The sequence below is a fragment of the Ascaphus truei genome, chromosome 2 (assembly GCF_040206685.1).
Source record: "Ascaphus truei isolate aAscTru1 chromosome 2, aAscTru1.hap1, whole genome shotgun sequence".
NCBI lineage: Eukaryota > Metazoa > Chordata > Amphibia > Anura > Ascaphidae > Ascaphus > Ascaphus truei.
Window position 1 is genome coordinate 303,976,961 of NC_134484.1, and position 24,724 is coordinate 304,001,684.

The 24,724-nt window shown below is 38.5% G+C and overlaps 1 protein-coding gene across 7 annotated transcripts in view; it reads right to left on the minus strand.

Annotated features, from left to right (window-relative positions):
• ADCY1 (adenylate cyclase 1) overlaps positions 1–24,724 on the minus strand; it is a 747,796-nt gene that overhangs the window by 250,311 nt on the left and 472,761 nt on the right. For all 7 annotated transcript variants that reach the window (XM_075586430.1, XM_075586431.1, XM_075586432.1 and 4 more), the window contains 2 exons: positions 23,312–23,467; positions 22,740–22,934 (listed from right to left, as the gene is read on the minus strand). In XM_075586430.1, the coding sequence (XP_075442545.1) occupies positions 22,740–22,934; positions 23,312–23,467 (351 nt within the window). The remainder of the gene's footprint in view (positions 1–22,739; positions 22,935–23,311; positions 23,468–24,724) is intronic.

Consider the following 24,724-nt stretch of genomic DNA (forward strand, 5'->3'; position numbering starts at 1 on the left):
GAGTCACTACTGATCTCCTCTTCTCCCTCTACCACCTGCCCTCTTGAACCCATTCCCTCCCATCTCCTAAAACCGCTTGCTCCTTCTATAATCCCTATGCTCACACACATTTTTAACTCTTCCCTCTACTTTGGTACCTTTCCATCCTCCTTCAAGCATGCAACGTTATACCCTTACTCAAAAACAGCAAGCTTGACCCTACCTGTTCTTCTGACTATCGACCTGTCTCCCTCCTGCCTTTTGCCTCCAAACTCCTTGAAAGTCTTGTATTCTCTCTATTGCTATACTTTCTCAACAACCATTCTCTCCTAGACTATCTACAATCTGGCTTCTGCACTGCTCACTTGACTGAAACAGCCCTTACTAAAATAACTAATGACCTCCATGCTGCCAAAGACAGAGGTCATTACACTCTGCTCATATTACTCAACCTCTCTGCAGCATTTGACACCGTGGACCCCCCTCTTCTCCACCACATTCTCCATACTCTTGGTATTCGTAACAAAGCTCTATCCTGGATCTCCTCTTACCTCTCAGTGTCTCTGTCAGTGTCTGCTAATACCTTCTCCTCCATAGATCTCTGTGTGGGGGTTCCGCAAGGTTCTGTCCTGGGACCTCTACTCTTTTCGCTGTACACACTTTCTCCAGGTGACCTAATCACATCACTTGGGTTTAAATATCACCTCTATGCTGATGACACACAAATTTACTTTTCAACCCCTGACCTTACACCTGCTGTACAGACCAAAATTTCTGAATGTTTCTCTGTGATATAATCCTGGATGGCCCTCTGCCGACTTAAACTTAACATGGCAAAAAGAGAGCTCCTCATACTTCCTCCCAAACCTGGCCTCACATTACTGTTGGAAGTACCATCATTCACCCAGTAGTCCAAGCATGCTGTCTGGTGGTCACACCTGACTCCTCTCTCACATTCTCCTCTCACATTCAAAACGTCTCTAAAACCTGTCGCTTTTTCCTCTGCAATATTACATTTTCTCTGTTACTCGGCTGCTAAAACTCTGACTCAGGCCCTCATTATCTCCCGTCTCAATTACTGTAACCTCCTGCTGTCCGGCCTTTCTGCCTCTCACCTCTCTCCCCTACAATCTATCCTAAACGCTGCAGCCAGAATCACTCTACTTTTTCCTAAATCTGTCTCAGCGTCTCCCCTGCTGAAATCACCCTCCTGGCTTCCTATCAAATCCCGCATCTCACACTCAATTCTCCTCCTCACTTTTAAAGCTTTACACTCTTCTGCTCCTCCTTACATCTCAGCCCTAATTTCTCGCTCTGCACCATCCCGACTCTTGTGTTCTGCTGAAGGATTTCTTCTCTCTACCCTCTTTGCATCTAAAGCCCTCTCCCGCCTTAAACCTTTCTCAATGACTACCTCAGACCTCTGGAATGCCCTTCCCCTCAATACCCGACTAGCACCCTCTCTATCCACCTTTAAGACCAACCTTAAGACACACTTGCTTAAAGAAGCATATGAGTAGCCCCATCGATACTACTAGACACATGATACATAAAACTTGCCCCCTGCAGAAGCGCTTACCAATATGCCCTCCTACTGTCTCTGTACGGTCTTCCTACAATCTACATACCAATTAGATTGTAAGCTCCTCGGAGCAGGGACTCCTCTTCCTAAATGTTACGTTATGTCTGAAGCACTTATTCCCATGATCTGTTATTTATATTATTTGTTATTTATATGATTGTCACGTGTATTACAACTGTGTAAATACAGATAATACTAGAAAACTTCTAAAGACTAAACCAAGTGGGCCCAGAAAGGAAGGAGCAGATAAGATAATAGTACAGGCTGAAAAAAACCTGAAATGCATGCTTGCTAATGCAAGAAGCCTGACAGATAAAATGGGGGAGCTTGAATTAATAGCTGCAAGGGAGCAATATGATATCATAGGCGTTACTGAAACATGGTGGGATGAAACTCATGACTGGGCAGTTAATTTAGAGGGTTATTCCCTTTTTCGAGATTCGCATTACAACAAAAGGAAATAGGTTTTTGGGGGTGCTTAAAGACAATTACTGTATATGACCCAAATTATTGAGGAACCAACCAGGAGAGGGGCAGTACTGTATTTGGTCATATCAAACAATGTAGAAGTAATAACAAATATTCAAGTCCTGAAATATTTGGGTAAACGTGATCATAACATGGTCTCTTTTGAAATAAATTATCAAAAAACAGATTACTTGGGTTCAACAAAGACCTTAAACTTTAGAAAGGCAGATTTTAATAAACTGAGGTCTAATGTACAAGTAATACATTGGGATGATGTTTTTGCAGGGAAAAATGTAGAAGATAAATGGGCAGTCTTTAAAAATTGTTAGAAAAGCACACTTATCAGTGTATAACCTTGGGTAATAAGTATAAAAGAAATAAGTCAAAACCAATGTGGCTAAATAAACAGATAGGGGAGGAAATGGACAAGAAGATGAAGGCATTTAGATTATTTAGGACAGAAGGGACAGAGACATCGTATCTGAATTATAAGGAATGTAACAAAAATTGCAAAAGGGCAATCAAATTAGCAAAAAATTATAATGAAAAAAGGATTGCAATAGAAAGTAAGGTCAACCCTAAAGTGTTCTTTGAGTACCTTAATAACAAAAAAATGAGAAAAGAAAATATAGGACCCTTTCAGTGTGAGATGGGTAGGCAGATTATTGGAGATAAGGAAAAAGCAGAGGTATTAAACAAATTCTTTGCCTCTGTGTTTACCAGGGAAGAATCAACTTCAATAGTAGTGCTGAAGGAGAAAGCTACAACCTCCATATTAATGAACAATTAACCAATTGAGGAAGAACAAAGAGAGGAAGAGTTCCAAAATTCGGTGCTCAGCAATGTTGAGACACTATAATGCAATAATGTCTTGAGAAGTGTTAATCATAAGTCTGGGGAACAACCTTATCCAGCCCCGTGAGTATCATTTGATCCAGTGTGCCTGTTTAATCTCCCTTGTGTAAGGACATGTGGCATATAAACTCCAATGGTTTATTCAAAAGTGAATGAGCATAAAAGAATACCACTGTCTTATATTGTCACCCTGGAGAATGGCACTAATTCCGTGATGAGAAATAAGCTTCCAATCCTTAGTATAAAGAGAGGAGTACTAACATTTCAGAGGCAGTTGATCCATCGGCGTGCATCACGCTTGATGTGCAGGACAGCAATAAGATTCCACGAGGAAGAGAAGCGGAGCACAGCAAGAAGAATGGGGGCTAACACCAATTAGTATGAGGTTAAAAACAACTTTAATCCATGTTGAACATCTTGGTACAAAAGCAGGTCAAATCTCTAAAGCGTTTCGGGCAGGAGTCCTTTGTCAAAGAGTGTTTGTATGTCGCGTCTCTCACAGCTGATATAGACGTCCCCCCGCCTCCATCTGATGTTTGACGCGTCACCACAGTGGCGCGAAACCGGCTAGGTCCAACCCTATTGGTAGATGTAGATAACCAATGGGAAATAAGCTCGGCGTCACAGATCAATGGATCGGGGATTCGTGTTTACAGCAGCTGCTATTTATAAACAAATAAAACAAACAGACAGATAACATATTTAGCATGTTGTTCCTAAAATGAACAATATGTTAATGAAAAAGTGATTAAAAGCAACGAACCGCCTGGAATGGAATTGCGAGGATTAGGATGTGCATAAATACCGGGCAATATATGTATTCATTTGCCGATAAGATATATCAATTTATGTACAATCTATCTACATCCTAATACATATCAGTATTAACATAAAATAACAATAAAGGTAAAAGATGTATCTTGCGAAGCAGCAGAGTAACACAGGAAGCGGAAATGATAATGGTTGTGGGTGTTATCATATATTCTAACCTCACAGTTTGGAATTGTGTGTATCATATTAGATCTAAATATTGAAGATTTTAATGAGCTTAAGCTCCAACAATTTTGTTGTATCTATTAACATAATATTGCATATAGTTAATTAATGACATCATGAATGAAAATGATTAGAGACTATGGGCCTCATGCAGAGAGCATAGAATTTTAAAAATGGCGAATTTCATAAAAAGTAGCTTTTTTGGAGAGTTTTATTCTCCATATGCAGAAAAGTGCGAATTCTGCTATGTTTAACATGGATGCGTGTGGCGAGTTTAAATTGGCGAGATGCGCGCTTCAGAAACGTGTAAAAACAAATTCGCGCCTTTTTTTTCCCCTTTACTATAGGCGGCGAGCGCCATCTTGCCATATTTTCGTGGCGCGGCAAAAATGCGAGAATCGCGCCTTTTTTTGGCGCGAACAGCCGCTACTTGCCGTTCGCACCTCTCTGCATTCGGAGAGTTTTAAAAATGGCGCGATGGAGGTTCTCGCCAGCCGCGAGGCGAGTTTTAAACATAGAAATAAAAAAATGGCGCGTTTTTCGCAACTCGCCATTTTATGCCGTTTTCTGAGGGAAATTGAACAAAAAATGGCGAGTTTTGAAATAACGATGCTCTCTGCATGAGGCCCTATGTAGAAAATAACCACAAGTTAAATATATGGATTGAAAATTGATAATAAACTACTATATTGGTAGTCATAATAATAGTAGTTTATACCAAATTGTGAGAACAATGAGCAAACATTGACATATTTTTTGAGAGTGGACAGAGTGTATATATTGTCAACAGTAAGTAAAAATCATTTCAAAAAATGTTTTAACTCCCAGTCAATGTTCATACACCTGGGAGCTAATGTCCCAAGGGTATAAATCTAATGCATCTCACGACAATTGAGGAGAGATTTTCTATCTCCTCCTCTGGGATGACTTTTTATGTGTTCAATCGCACTAAATGTGAAAGTGCTGATTGACCCGTTTTGACAATTGGTAAAGTGACGAGCAACTGGGAACTTATCATCTTTATTTTTTATAGTTCTCAGATGTTCCCCAGTCCTTATCTTGAGGGATCTTATAGTCCTTCCAAAATAGCTACTACCACATTGACATTTTAGGATATAAATAACGTAATTACTGTTACACGTCATTAAAAAATTGATCTTGTGTCTCTGACCAGTATGTATGTTTCTCAGTGATTTAATGGGTGACGCATATCTACAAAAATTGCAGTTGCCGCACCTAAAAAAACTACTGGGAATCTTGGTGTTCTTAACTTCCTTAGATATAAACATGCTCGGTGAGAGATAGCTACCTATAGTCTTTGCTTTTCTGTACACAATTCTTGGATTTGAATGAGTAAATATGTCTAGATCTTTGTCTAACCGGAGGACATCCCAGTGTTTGTTTAGAATAAATCTAATTTGTTCTGCTTGCTTTGAATATGATAACAAATAGTGGTGTCTCTTTATCTTAACCTGTCATCAGATAAATCATTCAATCTAGAATGAGTACGTTTTTTTGATTGTGCACTCTCCAACAATTCTGATCTATTGATTTGTGTTGCCTGATTAAATGCCAATTCAAGATCACTATCTCGGTATCCACGATCTTTGAATCTGATTCTAAGTTGTTCTGCTTGTAATTAAAAAGATTCTTCAGTGGAGCAAATTCTCCTAAGTCTTAAGAACTGACTTTTTGGGATACTCTTCAGCAGTGATCCAGGATGGGCACTATTAGCTCTGAGCAAGGAGTTGCGGGAGTTCTCTTTTCTAAAAATGTTAGTTTGGATTTTAAGATTAACATCCACATAAAGATGTAAATCTAGATCATTTATATGGGCTGGGAGAGTTGTGAGGGGGCTGGGTGAGAAGTGAGGGGACTGGGAGAGATGTGAGGTGGCTGGGAGAGATGTGAGAGGACTGGGAGAGATGTGTGGGGGCTGGTAGAGATGTGAGGGGGTTGGGAGAGATGTGAGGGGGCTGGGAGAGATGTGAGGGGGCTGGCAGAGATGTGAGGGGGTTGGGTGAGATGTGAGGAGGCTGGGTGAGATGTGATGGGGGCTGGGTGATATGTGGGGGGGGGGCTGTGTGAGATGTGAGGGGGTGGGTGAGATGTGAGGGGGGCTGGGAGAGATGTGAGGGGGCTGGGAGAGTTGTGAGGGGGCTGGGTGAGATGTGAGGGGGTTGGGTGAGATGTGAGGGGGGCTGGGAGAGATGTGAGGAGGACTGGGAGTGATATGAGGGGGGCTCTGGTCTCTCCCCCCCCACATGGAGTCCTGTTGAACTGAATAAAAACGTTTTAAAAAAAACATAAATATAATACATAAACATAAAACATCTCCCCTGTCTTCCTTCCCCCTCCCCCCCTGGTGGGAGATAATCTGTTACTAAAATTTTTGAATCCCACCACTGAGGGGGAGAGGGGGTGCTTGATGATGGGCGAGATCCAGAGTGCTGAGGGAGATCAAGGGTGCTGATCAAGGGTGCTGGGGGAGATGATGAGGTGTGGTTAAATGAGATGGTGATGAGGGGGGGTTAAATGAGATGGTGATGATGAGTGGGTGAGGAGATGATGATGAGGAGGGTATTGGTGGTGGCGTAAGTGGGGGGTGAGAGGATGAGGGGGGTTGCGGTCTGAGGGCCGTTCTATAGTGCGTGCGCTTGCTGCACCGTGAGCGCGCGTGTCAGTTATAGTTGGCTGAGGTTAGTCAGCCTTTCTATAATGGTGCCGCGCACGGCAGGTAGCATGGAACCGGCCGACAGGGGGGAAGATGAGGAAAATAAAGATTTTACGCCAATACCACCACTGAAATGTATGTATATGTGTGTGTGTGTGTGTGTACGTACAATGTTAATAAATAATTTATTAAAGCATTTCTTTATTTCAAATGTATTTATAACACACACACACACAGTACCTCACTCGCTCACAGCATACACACAAAAAGCATGAGTCACGTGCACGTGCGTTCGCACGAGCGGTACACACTAAAGAACGGCCCTGAGAATTTATAAACTTGTTCAAACAGTGTGTGTTTAAAATTTTCGCATGCGCAACATAATAGCTACATTTTTACATTGTGTGGCTATTTTCACTTCTAATTCGCCACACTTGTGGCTACAGTGGCGGCCGCCTTTAAACTCCTGCGGCCGTTTCCCCGCGATTTTTAAAATCGTGGGCAGATGCGGCATGATTTCAGCCGTTTTCGGCGCCGCGGGAGGTTTCAATGTTAAGCGCCATTAGCGCTGTCTGGGAAATGCGGCTGACGCGCGGCAAACTCCGTGACAAACGGAAAATATCCCCGAATTTCTTCGGGGATGTAGGAGGTTAATAGGGGCCGCAACAGTACATTGAAAAATAGGTTGCCCACCCCTGGTATATATGATAACACCCACAACCATTATCATTTTCGCTACCTGTGTTACTCTGCTGCTTTGCAAGATACATCTTATACCTTTATTGTTATTTTATGTTAATACTGATATGTATTAGGATGTAGATAGATTGTACATAAATTGATATATCCTATCGGCAAATGAATACATATATTGCCCGGTATTTATGCACATCCTAATCCTAGCAATTCCATTCCAGGTGGTTCGTTGCTTTTAATCACTTTTTCCTTAACAAATTGTTAATTTTAGGAACAAAATCTACATAGTGTAAAAATGTTAGCACAATGAAGTGGTTTCTAAGAAACGTAGAAAACTGAATAAGAAGGCTATATTACGTATAACCAACAAAACGATGTGGTTAAACCACAGGAGGAGATAAGATCTCAAGCAGAGGCAAAGACAAGGATAAAACAAACACTTTTATCCACACACGAATGAATTGGAGGCTTACAAGATCCAAAAGGATAAACAGCATAGGGAGTAGGTAATCTTCCGATCACTTCACATCACCGATCACTGCTGCTGCTGCACGCCACCCGACTGTGTCTCGAACAGCCGTCACGTCACTTCCGGAATTCCGGCCGGTTGGAGATGACGTCACGGGCTCAATGTTCTCTCTCTCTCTCAGTCTCAGGGTCACACTCAACGCGTTTCGACGCTCTAAAATGACGTCTTCATCAGGAGTGTTTGTGACCTGCTCTAGGGGTCTTTTTATACCCACTTGAACTCATAGTAACCCCTCCTCCAAAAGGTTAACTATTAAAACACCCTAGCTTCTGGGCAGCTATAGTATCTATCCCATATATCTAGGTGTGGTATTAAGAACAAGAAATTTTATATAATTCATAAAAAGTCCATAATAAAAAGATTCTCTCTTTAACTACATAAGAGAAGAATCATAGTAGGATTATACATACAATTTTATTATTATACACAAAAATCAATAAAATATTCTAACATTAAAACTAATATTAAAACTAATTCCTATCTTTGAGGAACGACGATGGATGTATCTTGAAAGACATGAAACAAAAAGTATTTAGGTGAAGAAACTTTAGGAAACAGGAATCTCATATCTCAAAATACCCAAAAAATTGTACACATATACAGAGCAGATAGTACGAAATCACTTAAAAATCTAAAAGATCTATAAAAATTATTTATAGGAAATATATAGATATTACCATATTTTAAAACATTTTTACAGTTTATTAGAAAAGAGAGGCTTTAATTTCAAAAATTAAAACTGAAATATCTTATAAAAAGGCACCCAATTCAAAATCGACATTTAGGCCCTGAGGAACTAAAGTTTTCAATGAAAAAATCCAAAAGCTTTCTCTTTTCTTAAGTGCTGTGTTTCTATCACCACCTCTCCAATGGGGCAGCACATGCTCAAGGACAGTAAACCTCAGGCCTGATGGGTCGCCATTGTGTTTTAAAATGAAATGATGGGATAATAAATGGGTCGTTACCCCCCTTCTAATGTTACCCACATGTTCTAAAACACGTGTCCTTATGGGCCGAGTGGTTTGACCCACATATTGTAGCCCACAAGGACATTGTATTAGATAAATAACATGGTCAGATTTGCATGTGGTATGTTGCTTAATTTGATACTGTTTCTTAGAGATATTTGACATAAAACCAAATTTATCGTCTGCGCTGTATTTACATGCAGTGCATGTTGTGCATCCAAAGAAGCCATTAATTTGTGGCAACCACCTATTGCTGTTATTCTTAATCTTAGGTAATGCACTCGGTGCTAGTCTATTTTTTAAGGTATTGGCTTTCTTAAAAATTACCATTGGTTGGTCTGGGACTATGTCACCCAATATTGAATCATTTTTGATAATATGCCAATATTTACGAACTATTTTAGTTATCCTCTCTGACTGTCTATTATAGTTTGTTATAAACGTAAAATCAAAGTTCTTTTTAGGCTTCATTTTCACATTTTCCAGCAGAAGATTTTTTCTTTCTAGAACTTCCACCTTTTCTACTGCATCTTTTATGATCTTATTTTCATAGTTTTTTTCTTTAAATTTATCCTGCAGGAAAAGAAACTGTTCATGGAAGGTATTGTCATCCGAACAATTTCTTCTAATGCGCCTTAGTTGTCCATATGGCACCTTTTTTAACCATTTGGGATGGTGACAACTAAGGGGAGATATATAATTATTTATATCCACCTCTTTGAAGAAAGTCTGAGTGCTGATCAATCCACCATCAATGATGACAGTTATATCAAGGAAATTAACCCTTTCCTGACTATATTCGCAGGAGAATTTTAAGTTCAGGGTATTATCATTTAGATAGTGGATAAATCTAACCAGACTTTCCTCATCTCCTCTCCATATGAAGAAAATATCGTCAATGTAGCGCCGCCACAGGCACAGGTCAGCACCCAGCTCTGCAATGGACCAAATGTAGTCCTCTTCCCATGCTCCCATGAGAAGATTTGCGTAGCTGGGTGCAAATTTCGTGCCCATGGCGGTGCCACATTTCTGAAGATAGTAGGTTCCTTCAAATGAAAAATAGTTGTGTTCAAGAATGTACTTGATGCCATCCAGGATAAAATTGGCCTGTTCATGGGGCATAGTGGAATCTCTCGACAGGGCTCTATCTACAGCCTCATGCCCATCTCTGTGGCTAATGCACGTGTATAGAGAGGTTACATCACACGTAGCCAGAAACCACCCGTCTTCCCATGTTTGACCTCCCAGAATACGCAAAATATCCGTCGAATCTTTCAGATACGACGGAAGTTTCTTTACATATGTCTGCAGGTAAGTATCTATGTAAGCAGATAGGTTCGAGGTCAGAGAATCGATCCCAGCTATGATGGGTCTCCCAGGGGGGTTAATCAGGCTTTTATGGAGTTTGGGGAGGTAGTAGAAAATTGGTCTGATGGGGTGCTCTTTATATAGGAACTTATATTCACTATCATTGATTATTCCCTCAGCTTTACCTTTATCCAACAGCACTTTTATTTATTTTTGAAATTCCAATGTGGGATCTTTTTTTAGAGGAGTGTATGTGTTTACATCACCCAAAATCCTGTTGGATTCCATGATGTAGTCCTCTCTATTAATAATGGCAACTCCTCCCCCTTTATCAGCCTGCTTTATTACCACACTTGTATCATCTTGGAGATTTTTTAGAGCTTCTCTCTCACTTTTGTTTAGATTGTTAGCAAATTTGTCCTCTGATAATACTAATTTTTCAAAATCTCTCTGTACAAGTTGGGTGAATACATCTAAATTCTTCCCTTTCATATGTTTAGGGTAGAAGGTGGATGGCAATTTTAAAAATGAATGCACCAGTTTGGGTGTTTCTTCAGATGGTAATTCATTCTGTTTTATTTTAGAATTTTCCATAGTTCTTAATTCTACATCCTTTTGTCTGAAAAATCTTTTGATCGTGAGTTTCCTTAGAAATCTCTGGGCGTCTATAAAGAGGCCGAAACTGCTTGGTCCTGCAGTAGGGGCAAACTTCAAGCCCCTTGAGATAACTGATTGTTCAGATTGAGATAATACCTTAGAGCTTAGGTTAAAAATATTATTCACCTTTTGCTCTTTTTGAGGTGTTTCTTTTGTCCCTCTTCCCCGTTTTCTTCGTTCCTTCCTCTTTTTTTCCTTTCCGAGGAGGGGTCCCTGTCCTTCATCGGAGCATAATTCGCTCCCTGAAAGGCAGTGGACCCGCCCTCCCCTAAAAAATCCTTATTGTTTCCTAATTTGAGGCCCCCTTTTCTGAACAATTTATCCCTTTGGGTTTCTCTCTCCTATTGTTGATAATGTTCTCCCCTTCAGATTCACAGTCTGTACTCATATGTCTCTTTGGAGTTCTCTCTGTGTTTATCTGTACCTTAGCTTGTTTTTTAGGCTGTTTAGTTCTCCAGTTATCCCTTTCAGGGCTTTTCCTAGATTTTTGGGGGAGATATTTTCTAGGTGTTTTCCCTCTACCTTTTGGTTTTTCAGATTGAGGTAAAACTTTAACTGGTGTTTTTATAGGGTTTTTTTTATTATCATTTTCTATTTTTGCAATAGGTTCAGGTTTTCTAGGGGGACCATTTTTGTAGTCCTCCTCATCTCTTAAGTATTTTTTTACTTTTTTTGTGATCGTCTCTTTCCAAATTTTATCTAATTTAATTTGTAATTTGGAATCTTTCTCTTTGAAGAGAGTAGTTTGGTCTAATCTTCCAATCCTCTCTTCAACCTCTTTCACCTCAATATCAATTTGTAACACATGGTTTTTTTGCTGTTCTATGATTAAATGCATTAAATCCATTGAATATTTTTCCAAGAGGTTATACCATTTATCAAGGAAGGTCTCATCCTCAAGGTCTATAGACGGATCTTTATTAAGTCTTAGACCTCTTGGGACTCTATTACTCAAAACATATTGTTCTAAGAAAGTAAAGTCCCAAAACTCTTTCAAGATACATCCATCGTCGTTCCTCAAAGATAGGAATTAGTTTTAATATTAGTTTTAATGTTAGAATGTTTTATTGATTTTTGTGTATAATAATAAAATTGTATGTATAATCCTACTATGATTCTTCTCTTATGTAGTTAAAGAGAGAATCTTTTTATTATGGACTTTTTATGAATTATATAAAATTTCTTGTTCTTAATACCACACCTAGATATATGGGATAGATACTATAGCTGCCCAGAAGCTAGGGTGTTTTAATAGTTAACCTTTTGGAGGAGGGGTTACTATGAGTTCAAGTGGGTATAAAAAGACCCCTAGAGCAGGTCACAAACACTCCTGATGAAGACGTCATTTTAGAGCGTCGAAACACGTTGAGTGTGACCCTGAGACTGAGAGAGAGAGAGAACATTGAGCCCGTGACGTCATCTCCAACCGGCCGGAATTCCGGAAGTGACGTGACGGCTGTTCGAGACACAGTCGGGTGGCGTGCAGCAGCAGCAGTGATCGGTGATGTGAAGTGATCGGAAGATTACCTACTCCCTATGCTGTTTATCCTTTTGGATCTTGTAAGCCTCCAATTCATTCGTGTGTGGATAAAAGTGTTTGTTTTATCCTTGTCTTTGCCTCTGCTTGAGATCTTATCTCCTCCTGTGGTTTAACCACATCGTTTTGTTGGTTATACGTAATATAGCCTTCTTATTCAGTTTTCTAAGTTTCATAGAAACCACTTCATTGTGCTAACATTTTTACACTATGTAGATTTTGTTTTTATTTTAAGGTACAACCGCTCCCCTGGTTTTCCTGTGCATACTGTTTTCTGGACCCTGAAACAGTCCATCTAAGGGTTTGAGTGATTTATTGTACCCATATTTGCACTTGTTGATTTTTATTTATAATCACGTTGCACTTTTGTATATTTATACACATTCACTTTATTAGTTTAAGTATTAGAGCGCCATCTACTGTTTGTTTGCTATGTTCACTTTGTTTTTTAGATAGGCTGCACTACTTAATTATATTGTCACTATGGAAGTTATTGAGATAGACAATAATTCTTCCACTATTTTTTCACGGAGGCACACTAAAGTGGTGGACTTCAATAGCCTTCTTAAATTAGATCTAGACAATGTACCTATTGTTGGAGAGGCTAATATTTTAGAAGCAGAATTTGAGAAATTAGAAAAGTTACTTATTAAGGATATCAAAAAGTTTTGGGACTTTACTTTCTTAGAACAATATGTTTTGAGTAATAGAGTCCCAAGAGGTCTAAGACTTAATAAAGATCCGTCTATAGACCTTGAGGATGAGACCTTCCTTGATTAATGGTATAACCTCTTGGAAAAATATTCAATGGATTTAATGCATTTAATCATAGAACAGCAAAAAAACCATGTGTTACAAATTGATATTGAGGTGAAAGAGGTTGAAGAGAGGATTGGAAGATTAGACCAAACTACTCTCTTCAAAGAGAAAGATTCCAAATTACAAATTAAATTAGATAAAATTTGGAAAGAGACGATCACAAAAAAAGTAAAAAAATACTTAAGAGATGAGGAGGACTACAAAAATGGTCCCCCTAGAAAACCTGAACCTACAGTATTGCAAAAATAGAAAATGATAATAAAAAAACCCCTATAAAAACACCAGTTAAAGTTTTACCTCAATCTGAAAAACCAAAAGGTAGAGGGAAAACACCTAGAAAATATCTCCCCCAAAAATCTAGGAAAAGCCCTGAAAGGGATAACTGGAGAACTAAACAGCCTAAAAAACAAGCTAAGGTACAGATAAACACAGAGAGAACTCCAAAGAGACATATGAGTACAGACTGTGAATCTGAAGGGGAGAACATTATCAACAATAGGAGAGAGAAACCCAAAGGGATAAATTGTTCAGAAAAGGGGGCCTCAAATTAGGAAACAATAAGGATTTTTTAGGGGAGGGCGGGTCCACTGCCTTTCAGGGAGCGAATTATGCTCCGATGAAGGACAGGGACCCCTCCTCGGAAAGGAAAAAAAGAGGAAGGAACGAAGAAAACGGGGAAGAGGGACAAAAGAAACACCTCAAAAAGAGCAAAAGGTGAATAATATTTTTAACCTAAGCTCTAATGTATTATCTCAATCTGAACAATCAGTTATCTCAAGGGGCTTGAAGTTTGCCCCTACTGCAGGACCAAGCAGTTTCGGCCTCTTTATAGACGCCCAGAGATTTCTAAGGAAACTCACGATCAAAAGATTTTTCAGACAAAAGGATGTAGAATTAAGAACTATGGAAAATTCTAAAATAAAACAGAATGAATTACCATCTGAAGAAACACCCAAACTGGTGCATTCAGGTTTAAAATTGCCATCCACCTTCTACCCTAAACATATGAAAGGGAAGAATTTAGATGTATTCACCCAACTTGTACAGAGAGATTTTGAAAAATTAGTATTATCAGAGGACAAATTTGCTAACAATCTAAACAAAAGTGAGAGAGAAGCTCTAAAAAATCTCCAAGATGATACAAGTGTGGTAATAAAGCAGGCTGATAAAGGGGGTGGAGTTGCCATTATTAATAGAGAGGACTACATCATGGAATCCAACAGGATTTTGGGTGATGTAAACACATACACTCCTCTAAAAAAAGATCCCACATTGGAATTTCAAAAATAAATAAAAGTGCTGTTGGATAAAGGTAAAGCTGAGGGAATAATCAATGATAGTGAATATAAGTTCCTATATAAAGAGCACCCCATCAGACCAATTTTCTACTACCTCCCCAAACTCCATAAAAGCCTGATTAACCCCCCTGGGAGACCCATCATAGCTGGGATCGATTCTCTGACCTCGAACCTATCTGCTTACATAGATACTTACCTGCAGACATATGTAAAGAAACTTCCGTCGTATCTGAAAGATTCGACGGATATTTTGCGTATTCTGGGAGGTCAAACATGGGAAGACGGGTGGTTTCTGGCTACGTGTGATGTAACCTCTCTATACACGTGCATTAGCCACAGAGATGGGCATGAGGCTGTAGATAGAGCCCTGTCGAGAGATTCCACTATGCCCCATGAACAGGCCAATTTTATCCTGGATGGCATCAAGTACATTCTTGAACACAACTATTTTTCATTTGAAGGAACCTACTATCTTCAGAAATGTGGCACCGCCATGGGCACGAAATTTGCACCCAGCTACGCAAATCTTCTCATGGGAGCATGGGAAGAGGACTACATTTGGTCCATTGCAGAGCTGGGTGCTGACCTGTGCCTGTGGCGGCGCTACATTGACGATATTTTCTTCATATGGAGAGGAGATGAGGAAAGTCTGGTTAGATTTATCCACTATCTAAATGATAATACCCTGAACTTAAAATTCTCCTGCGAATATAGTCAGGAAAGGGTTAATTTCCTTGATATAACTGTCATCATTGATGGTGGATTGATCAGCACTCAGACTTTCTTCAAAGAGGTGGATATAAATAATTATATATCTCCCCTTAGTTGTCACCATCGCAAATGGTTAAAAAAGGTGCCATATGGACAACTAAGGCGCATTAGAAGAAATTGTTCGGATGACAATACCTTCCATGAACAGTCTCTTTTCCTGCAGGATAAATTTAAAGAAAAAAACTATGAAAATAAGATCATAAAAGATGCAGTAGAAAAGGTGGAAGTTCTAGAAAGAAAAAATCTTCTGCTGGAAAATGTGAAAAAGAAGCCTAAAAAGAACTTTGATTTTACGTTTATAACAAACTATAATAGACAGTCAGAGAGGATAACTAAAATAGTTCGTAAATATTGGCATATTATCAAAAATGATTCAATATTGGGTGACATAGTCCCAGACCAACCAATGGTAATTTTTAAGAAAGCCAATACCTTAAAAAATAGACTAGCACCGAGTGCATTACCTAAGATTAAGAATAACAGCAATAGGTGGTTGCCACAAATTAATGGCTTCTTTGGATGCACAACATGCACTGCATGTAAATACAGCGCAGACGATAAATTTGGTTTTATGTCAAATATCTCTAAGAAACAGTATCAAATTAAGCAACATACCACATGCAAATCTGACCATGTTATTTATCTAATACAATGTCCTTGTGGGCTACAATATGTGGGTCAAACCACTCGGCCCATAAGGACACGTGTTTTAGAACATGTGGGTAACATTAGAAGGGGGGTAACGACCCATTTATTATCCCATCATTTTATTTTAAAACACAATGGCGACCCATCAGGCCTGAGGTTTACTGTCCTTGAGCATGTGCTGCCCCATTGGAGAGGTGGTGATAGAAACACAGCACTTAAGAAAAGAGAAAGCTTTTGGATTTTTTCATTGAAAACTTTAGTTCCTCAGGGCCTAAATGTCGATTTTGAATTGGGTGCCTTTTTATAAGATATTTCAGTTTTAATTTTTGAAATTAAAGCCTCTCTTTTCTAATAAACTGTAAAAATGTTTTAAAATATGGTAATATCTATATATTTCCTATAAATAATTTTTATAGATCTTTTAGATTTTTAAGTGATTTCGTACTATCTGCTCTGTATATGTGTACAATTTTTTGGGTATTTTGAGATATGAGATTCCTGTTTCCTAAAGTTTCTTCACCTAAATACTTTTTGTTTCATGTCTTTCAAGATACATCCATCGTCGTTCCTCAAAGATAGGAATTAGTTTTAATATTAGTTTTAATGTTAGAATGTTTTATTGATTTTTGTGTATAATAATAAAATTGTATGTATAATCCTACTATGATTCTTCTCTTATGTAGTTAAAGAGAGAATCTTTTTATTATGGACTTTTTATGAATTATATAAAATTTCTTGTTCTTAATACCACACCTAGATATATGGGATAGATACTATAGCTGCCCAGAAGCTAGGGTGTTTTAATAGTTAACCTTTTGGAGGAGGGGTTACTATGAGTTCAAGTGGGTATAAAAAGACCCCTAGAGCAGGTCACAAACACTCCTGATGAAGACGTCATTTTAGAGCGTCGAAACGCGTTGAGTGTGACCCTGAGACTGAGAGAGAGAGAGAACATTGAGCTCGTGACGTCATCTCCAACCGGCCGGAATTCCGGAAGTGACGTGACGGCTGTTCGAGACACAGTCGGGTGGCGTGCAGCAGCAGCAGTGATCGGTGATGTGAAGTGATCGGAAGATTACCTACTCCCTATGCTGTTTATCCTTTTGGATCTTGTAAGCCTCCAATTCATTCGTGTGTGGATTAAAGTGTTTGTTTTATCCTTGTCTTTGCCTCTGCTTGAGATCTTATCTCCTCCTGTGGTTTAACCACATCGTTTTGTTGGTTATACGTAATATAGCCTTCTTATTCAGTTTTCTACGTTTCTTAGAAACCACTTCATTGTGCTAACATTTTTACACTAAGTAGATTTTGTTTTTATTTTAAGGTATAACCGCTCCCCTGGTTTTCCTGTGCATACTGTTTTCTGGACCCTGAAACAGTCCATCTAAGGGTTTGAGTGATTTATTGTACCCATATTTGCACTTGTTGATTTTTATTTATAATCACGTTGCACTTTTGTATATTTATACACATTCACTTTATTAGTTTAAGTATTAGAGCGCCATCTACTGTTTGTTTGCTACATTTTAGGAACAAGATGCTAAATATGTTATCTGTCTGTTTGTTTTATTTGTTTATAAATAGCAGCTGCTGTATACACGTACCCCCGATCCATTGATCTGTGACGCCGAGCTTACTTCCCATTGGTTATCTACATCTACCAATAGGGTTGTATCCAGCCGATTTCGCGCAACTGTGGTGACGCGTCACGCATCAGATGGAGGCGGGGGGATGTCTATATCAGCTATGAGAGACGCGACATACAAACACTCTTTGACAGAGGGCTCCTGCTCGAAACGCGTTAGAGATTTGTCCTGCTTTTGTACCAAGATGTTCAACATGGATTAAAGTTGTTTTTAACCTCATACTAATTGGTGTTAGCCCCCATTCTTCTTGCTGTGCTCCGTTTCTCTTCCTCGTGGAATCTTCTTGCTAACTGAGGAAGAAGCTCATAAGCGACTTGAAAACATTTAAGTAAATAAGGCACCTGGCCCTGATGGCATACATCCAAGAGTTCTCAAGGAGTTAAGCTCAGTAATAGCCCAACCATTATATTTAATATTCAAGGACTCCATTCCCACAGGCTCAGTACCACAAGATTGGCGTAAAGCAGATGTGGTGCCTATATTTAAAAAGGGAGCTAGATCACAACCGGGGAATTACAGACCTGTTAGCCTGACTTCAATAGTAGGGAAACTACTTGAAGGTTTAATACGGGATAATATTCAGGAATACCTAATGGAAAACAAAATTATTAGTACTAGACAGCATGGATTTATGAAGGATAGATCTTGCCAAACTAACCTTATTTGTTTCTTTGAGGAGGTAAGTAGGAATTTAGACCAGGGTAATGCAGTTGATGTGGTCTACTTAGATTTTGCAAAGGCTTTTGATACAGTTTCACACAAGAGGTTGGTGTACAAAATAAAGAAAATTGTACTCAGTAATAATACATGCACCTGGATTGAAAACTGGTTAAAGGACAGACAACAGAGGGTTGTCATAAATGGAACTTTTTCAGGTTGGGCTAAAGTCGTGAGTGGAGTACCTCAGGGATCGGTACTGGGGCCCCTGCTTTTTAACTTGTTTATTAATGATCTTGAGGTTGGCATCGAGAGCCAAGTCTCCATCTTTGCTGATGATACTAAATTGTGTAAGGTAATAGAATCAGAGCAGGATGTAATTTCTCTTCAGAAGGACTTGGAGAGACTGGAAATGTGGGCAGGTAAATGGCAGATAAGGTTTAATACAGATAAATGTAAGATTATGCATTTGGGATGTAAGAATAAAAAGGCGAATTACACATTAAATAGGGATACATTGGGGGAATCCTTGATGGAGAAAGATTTAGGAGTGCTTGTAGACAGCAGGCTTAGCAATAGTGCCCAACGTCATGCAGTAGCTTCAAAGGCAAACAAGATCTTATCTTGCATCAAACGGGCAATGGATAGAAGGGAAGTAAACATAATTATGCCCCTTTACAAAGCATTAGTAAGACGACACCTTGAATATGGAGTACAATTTTGGGCACCAATCCTAAGAAAATACATTATGGAACTAGAGAGAGTGCAGAGAAGAGCCACCAAATTAATAAAGGGGATGGACAATCTAACTTATGAGGAGAGACTAGCAAAATTAGATTTATTTACATTAGAAAAGAGGCGTCTAAGAGGGGATATGATAACTATATACAAATATATTCCGGGACAATACAAGGAGCTTTCAAAAGAACTATTCATCCCAAGGGCAGTACAAAAGACTCGTGGGCATCCCTAAAGGTTGGAGGAAAGTAGATTTCACCAGAATCAAAGGAAAGGGTTTTTTACAGTAAGGACAGTTAAAATGTGGAATTCATTACCCATAGAGACTGTGATGGCAGATACAATAGATTTTTTAAAAAAAAGGTTGGACGTCTTTTTAGATAGGAAAGGTATACAGGGATATACCAAATAAGGATACACGGGAAGGATGTTGATCCAGGGATTAATCCGATTGCCAATTCTTGGAGTCAGGAAGGAATTTATTTTTCCCTTTATGAGATATCATTTGATGATATGACTCTGGTTTTTTTGTTTGCCTTCCTCTGGATCAATAAGTATAGATATATGATAAAATATCTGTTGTCTAAATTTAGCACAGGTTGAACTTGATGGACGGAAGTCTTTTTTCAACTTCATCTACTATGTAACTATGTAACTATGTAACTGTGAAGCGCTATGTACATTAATGGCGCTATATAAATAAAGACATACAATACAATACAACTGTCCAACAGGGATACCCTGAATGAGGCTCTGCGGATGGTGGCTATTTGCCTTAAGAGACACTGTTATTTGCAGTTTGTTTTCAAAATATCGCTGTTGAAAATTCACAATTTCTGTCTCTTTAGACAATTGCGATGTCAGTAACTTATGACGTCATGCAGGGAGCGCCCAAAGACACGAAGACTATCACTGTGCTCGACGTCCCTGCACAAACCATGCGCTTGTAGGCGCTTATATATTTTGAAATATTCTATTTTTAAGATCTACTAATTCAGTAAGATCTACTAATTTATATTATACCAAACCAATGTGGAAGCTGTCCTAGTTGAACACTGTAGCAATACCTACCAACATACAGACAACCTCCATAACTTAGTAGGTGTAACCGTTGTGAGGTGGGGGGTACCTGATATATTCACTATACAACCACAATCTATGGTGGTGTCTGTTCTTAGCAGTCTAGAGATGGCCGCTGCTGCTGTACTACTGGTATACAGATGCTGTACTGCTCACACTCTTTAGTCTCTGGTCCTCAGTGATCTTGAGATGAACACCGCCCTTATAGTACTTGTATTATTGCTATTTATTATGCAGTATTCTCACAAACAGTTAACACACTTTTCCTGACACCTGTATATTTACAAGTGGCATTAACCAGTGAACTACACAGAGACCAGCTTCAATTAGTGCAGTGTACCAATATTAAATACAAGGGTACCACAAGGGCTAAAGTGCAGAGCCTAATCAAGTGTTAACCCTCCTATACAATCAATATATTACCTACATCAAGGGTCCGCATTGGTCTGGGGGAGAGCTGCAGTCAATGACAATCTATTTACTCAACTAGACACTCGGAGGACCCCTGAGTGCGCAATTACAGCACTAGAGGGTTTAACTGGGCTTCAATTCTCCCAGCAAGTGTAGAACTGACAGGCGAAGAAAGCAACTTTACTTTCATTACTGACTGAACAGCTGGTTACTTTTCAAAGTATAATTGTATTACTTCAGATCACAGTCATTTGTGGTTAACCACAGAAGGGTTATATGCATTAATCATTTCTCTACTTGATATTTAGCTTCTTTTAAACATTCACAATTCAACATCAAGGCATTTTTCTGCTGTGTTTAATGACCCTATTAACACAGTTTAGTTGTGTTTATTGTTATATAATTATAACCCATTATTTTATATTTGGAGCATAGCTCCCATTACACTATTTTTAATATTCACACCACCATTTCACCCTCCACTCATTTGGTCTGAGTGCTCTCGTTTGTGGGGTTTCGTTTTCTAAGGTAAAGAAATGTTATTTCATCCTGGCTAAACTCATATGTAAGTTTGAGATTGTGGTCATTATTATTGAGTGTAGTAATGAATTCCTTCAATTGATTAATCGAAACACACCACAGCAAGAATACATCATCGATAAACCTTGTCCAGAGATCTATATGACAGGTGAATCTCTCCATGGCCTCGGAGAAAACTGTCTCTGCCTCCCACCATCCTAGATAAAGGTTGCTGTATGAATCTGATGATATATTGGTTTGTTAAAAAAAGTTTTTTTCCGTCAATACAAAGGTCAGCAGGTGAGAAATAAAGGTGTTGTGTGAGTTAAACTGTAGACCCCTAGTAATGAGGAAATAGGAAACTGATTGTATCCCCACATCATGGGGGATGCTCGTATAGAGCCCCACAACATCTAGAGATACTAAAACTGTATCCTCACTTGCAGTGAGACCCTCCAGTTCTAAAAATATCCTTACAGTCATTATATAGGAGAGCAGGGAGGTGACAAAGGGTGTTAACACGTGATCAATATAGGTACTGAAGTGAAAAAGAAAAGGGGAGAGCAAGCAGATTAAATGACAATAGAAAGCCAATGCAATAGAAAACGTGCAAAGTAAAGATTTCTTCAGCAAGTTAATAGATCACTGGAACAACAGAAATATCTAAAGGTATACTCAATAAAAACAGTCTTTGTGAAACATAGACAGCAAGCCAATGTAGGTACTGGCATGCTCGGTTAAGTTCCCTATTCCCAATACGATCGGGCGGCCTGGTGCTGGTGATCTTTTGGTATGATTTTTCAGCAGGCTATAAAAGGTCACGATTTGGGGCAATTTAACCAGAATGTGAGGGAGTGTCTAAGAATATAGGGAGTGAAGAGGTTTAACTCATTCACTGTTTCAAACCCAGGAGAGCACACCACAGCTTCTTGGTGGTTAAAATAAACTCCTCATTGGAAAAAGATTAAAAGACAGACAACAGACACCCTGTCCAGAGCTTCCCAAGCCTGTAAGGAAGCAGGTTCCACAACTTGCAAGAGAGCAAGATCACAGGGAGCTGATCTGGGAATAGCTGGGATTCTCCTCCTGCACCACAACAAAGGATGTTTTGTTTTGTTTTTGTTTGTAGATGTATGCTATTTCTGTTTATTGGCTTACACTGCTGCATACTGTAAGTGTTTTGGAACATGTTTTCCCCAGTCTGGAAAACAGAGGACTTTGGAGAGTAATTGCTGTGTGGCCCCCTCACTGAACCTACTTAGGTCATAGAGGAATTTTATAATTGTTTGTTTTTAATGTAGATACTAGTTAGAAGTTATCTTAATTTTTAGTTATATAGTTAAGTAAGTTAGTTCATTTAAGTTGAATTTGTTAAGCTAATTACTTATATTTAGTCATAATTTGATATTAGTTAGTATACTCTGAATGTTTATCATTGTATATATTTTCAGTGTCTGTATAATTGTTTTTTTTAGTTTATTTTACAGATTTTTTAAATTTATTTTAATATTTCATTTTCTCCCTGTGTACATAATGCATTTAAAATATAGTGCCGTTACAATATACAGTAGGGTTGCTTCTTTTATTTATTTGTTGCTACTCTACAGTATGAAGAAGAGGAAAAGGAGGGGAGATACCTGGGACTGGTATGTCGACAGACCATGACATTGGGTAGTGAATCACTATGGCACCATGGATAAAAATGTTGAGTTTAAGGGAAGTTAAAACCACCTCCATTACAAGAAACCTACTACCACCACCACTGCCACCAGTAGTTATACAAGTGCCGCCATGTACATCAGCAGCAGCAGCTGCAGAGGAAAAAGTGGCAGAAGTTGGGGTGGGCACCTTCCCACTTGCAATACAATTTGTTTTTTAATGTAATTTTAAAGGCTTCACTTACTTTCTGTTCACGTTCAACCTGTTTGTATTTTAAAGTTATAAAATTCAAGTCTGCCATCTCAGACTCAGTCTGTCGAGCCTCTATCAAACGGCTGATATAACGATTTACACGGGTTCCTGGAGTGTTGTGAATGACATTTGTAGAAAAAGAGGTACGGTTCCTGAGTTTTTCGGAGGTTGTTCTTAAAGCTCTCCTCTGCAGCAAAAAAAAAAAAAAAAGAAGCAAGAATAAAAACAAAGATATTAATTAGTAGTTGTAAACATTACATAATAAATCCAGAAGACTGCAGGGATTTGATATTCACTATTCAACAAATGTAGGAAAATAACTTTATATAAGACAGAATGTTACATTTAACTCAAAATATAACTTTTGAACCTTATCGCAGCACCTCCTCTACTTTTTCCCCCCCCAATAATATTAGGAATATTTTTGTTATTGTTGTGTGCATTTATAATGGCTCCTCTCAAGCTAAAGTCAAGCATTCTAATGCAATGTTCTTTCAACTTAGACATACTGTACATTATCACAAATGAATGAAAAGACATGTAATTGAATAGAAAATGTATTACCTTATCATCATCCTCGCAAGTCATTACATTTGAAAAAGGGATCTCAGCTTTGAACATTTTACGACAGTGCATAAGTTGAACTAACAGGTAGCAGACCGTCTTGAATTTCATCCTTTTGGCAGGCTTTATGTCAGACAGAATCAATCCAGGAAAAATCTGAAAGGAATAAAACGTGAAGTTACAATACAGACAAATATTAACACAGTTTACACATTTACAGTGTTGCTGTGTTAATCATGATGGGCAAATCCCCCCCTGCCAAGCACTCTACCGTGTACGCTCGACTTTTGATTAACCAGTACATTTGTTGCAGCAGGTTAGAGATAAAAGATGCTGTACCTGTATTAAAGGATGGTGACTTTAATACAAGTGATGTGCACTTGACCATGTGTTTTTTCGTTTGTATTTTTTTCATGTTTTGGTACATGGGGAAAAATGTGAATCTGATGAAAATAATCATAACATCATGTATTCTGGAGCTGTTTTTTGCTTTCTACAGTATATAAGTATTTATACCATTTTGTATGTAGCATACATAATGCTAATAAATAAAAGTGTGGATTAGTGTATATTTGGTCTGAGGTTAAACCATGTTTTTTGTTAAGTACAGTACATTATGTTTTATTGGAGATACATACTGGATCAGACTAGTAATTGGGAAAAAAAGGACACTACTATGACCATTCAATAAAATTAAGTGTTATGTTGGAGATGAAGTGCATGAAGAATGCTGTTAAAGTTGTGGTATCTTGAGCACTTCATCTTTGATGCATCAAAAAATTTCCAGGGCAGATAAAGTCACCCAATTTTTAAAAATAATTCATATTGATTGTATTAAATATTTTTCAAAGATAGGACAAGAATACATGAACATTCCGGAACAATGAAAGAAGGAAACAATGTCTAATTATCATCATCCAGAATTAAAAAGATCAAACAGTCTACTTGCAATCACTTCAAATATTTTTATGAAGATACTCAGCAATCAGTTGTAACAGGCCATGGAGTTTGTCCACCCTAGGGAGCACATGAGATTTTGTAGTACAGTAGATACACCACAATGGACCACATCAAAGTCGAACAAAAGGGATTTCTCGTAGTAATGAATACTATCTACCACTCATCTTAGTATTAGTAGATTATGAAAAAACATTTGATTCTGTCCACATCTCAGTGGTTTTAAATGCATTAAAAGACAAAATGTTGATGAAGTGTACATTAGCGATGGGTGAACCTGTCTGAATCCAATCCACAGATTTCTGTGGCTGATTTTACCTAAATTCGATCTGCACACCAGATCTGTGGGGTACCACAGGGCTCTGTCGTGGGACCTCTTCTCTTTTCTCTTTACACACTCTCTCTAGGTGACCTAATCACATCTCTTGGGTTCAAATGTCACATCTGTGATGATGA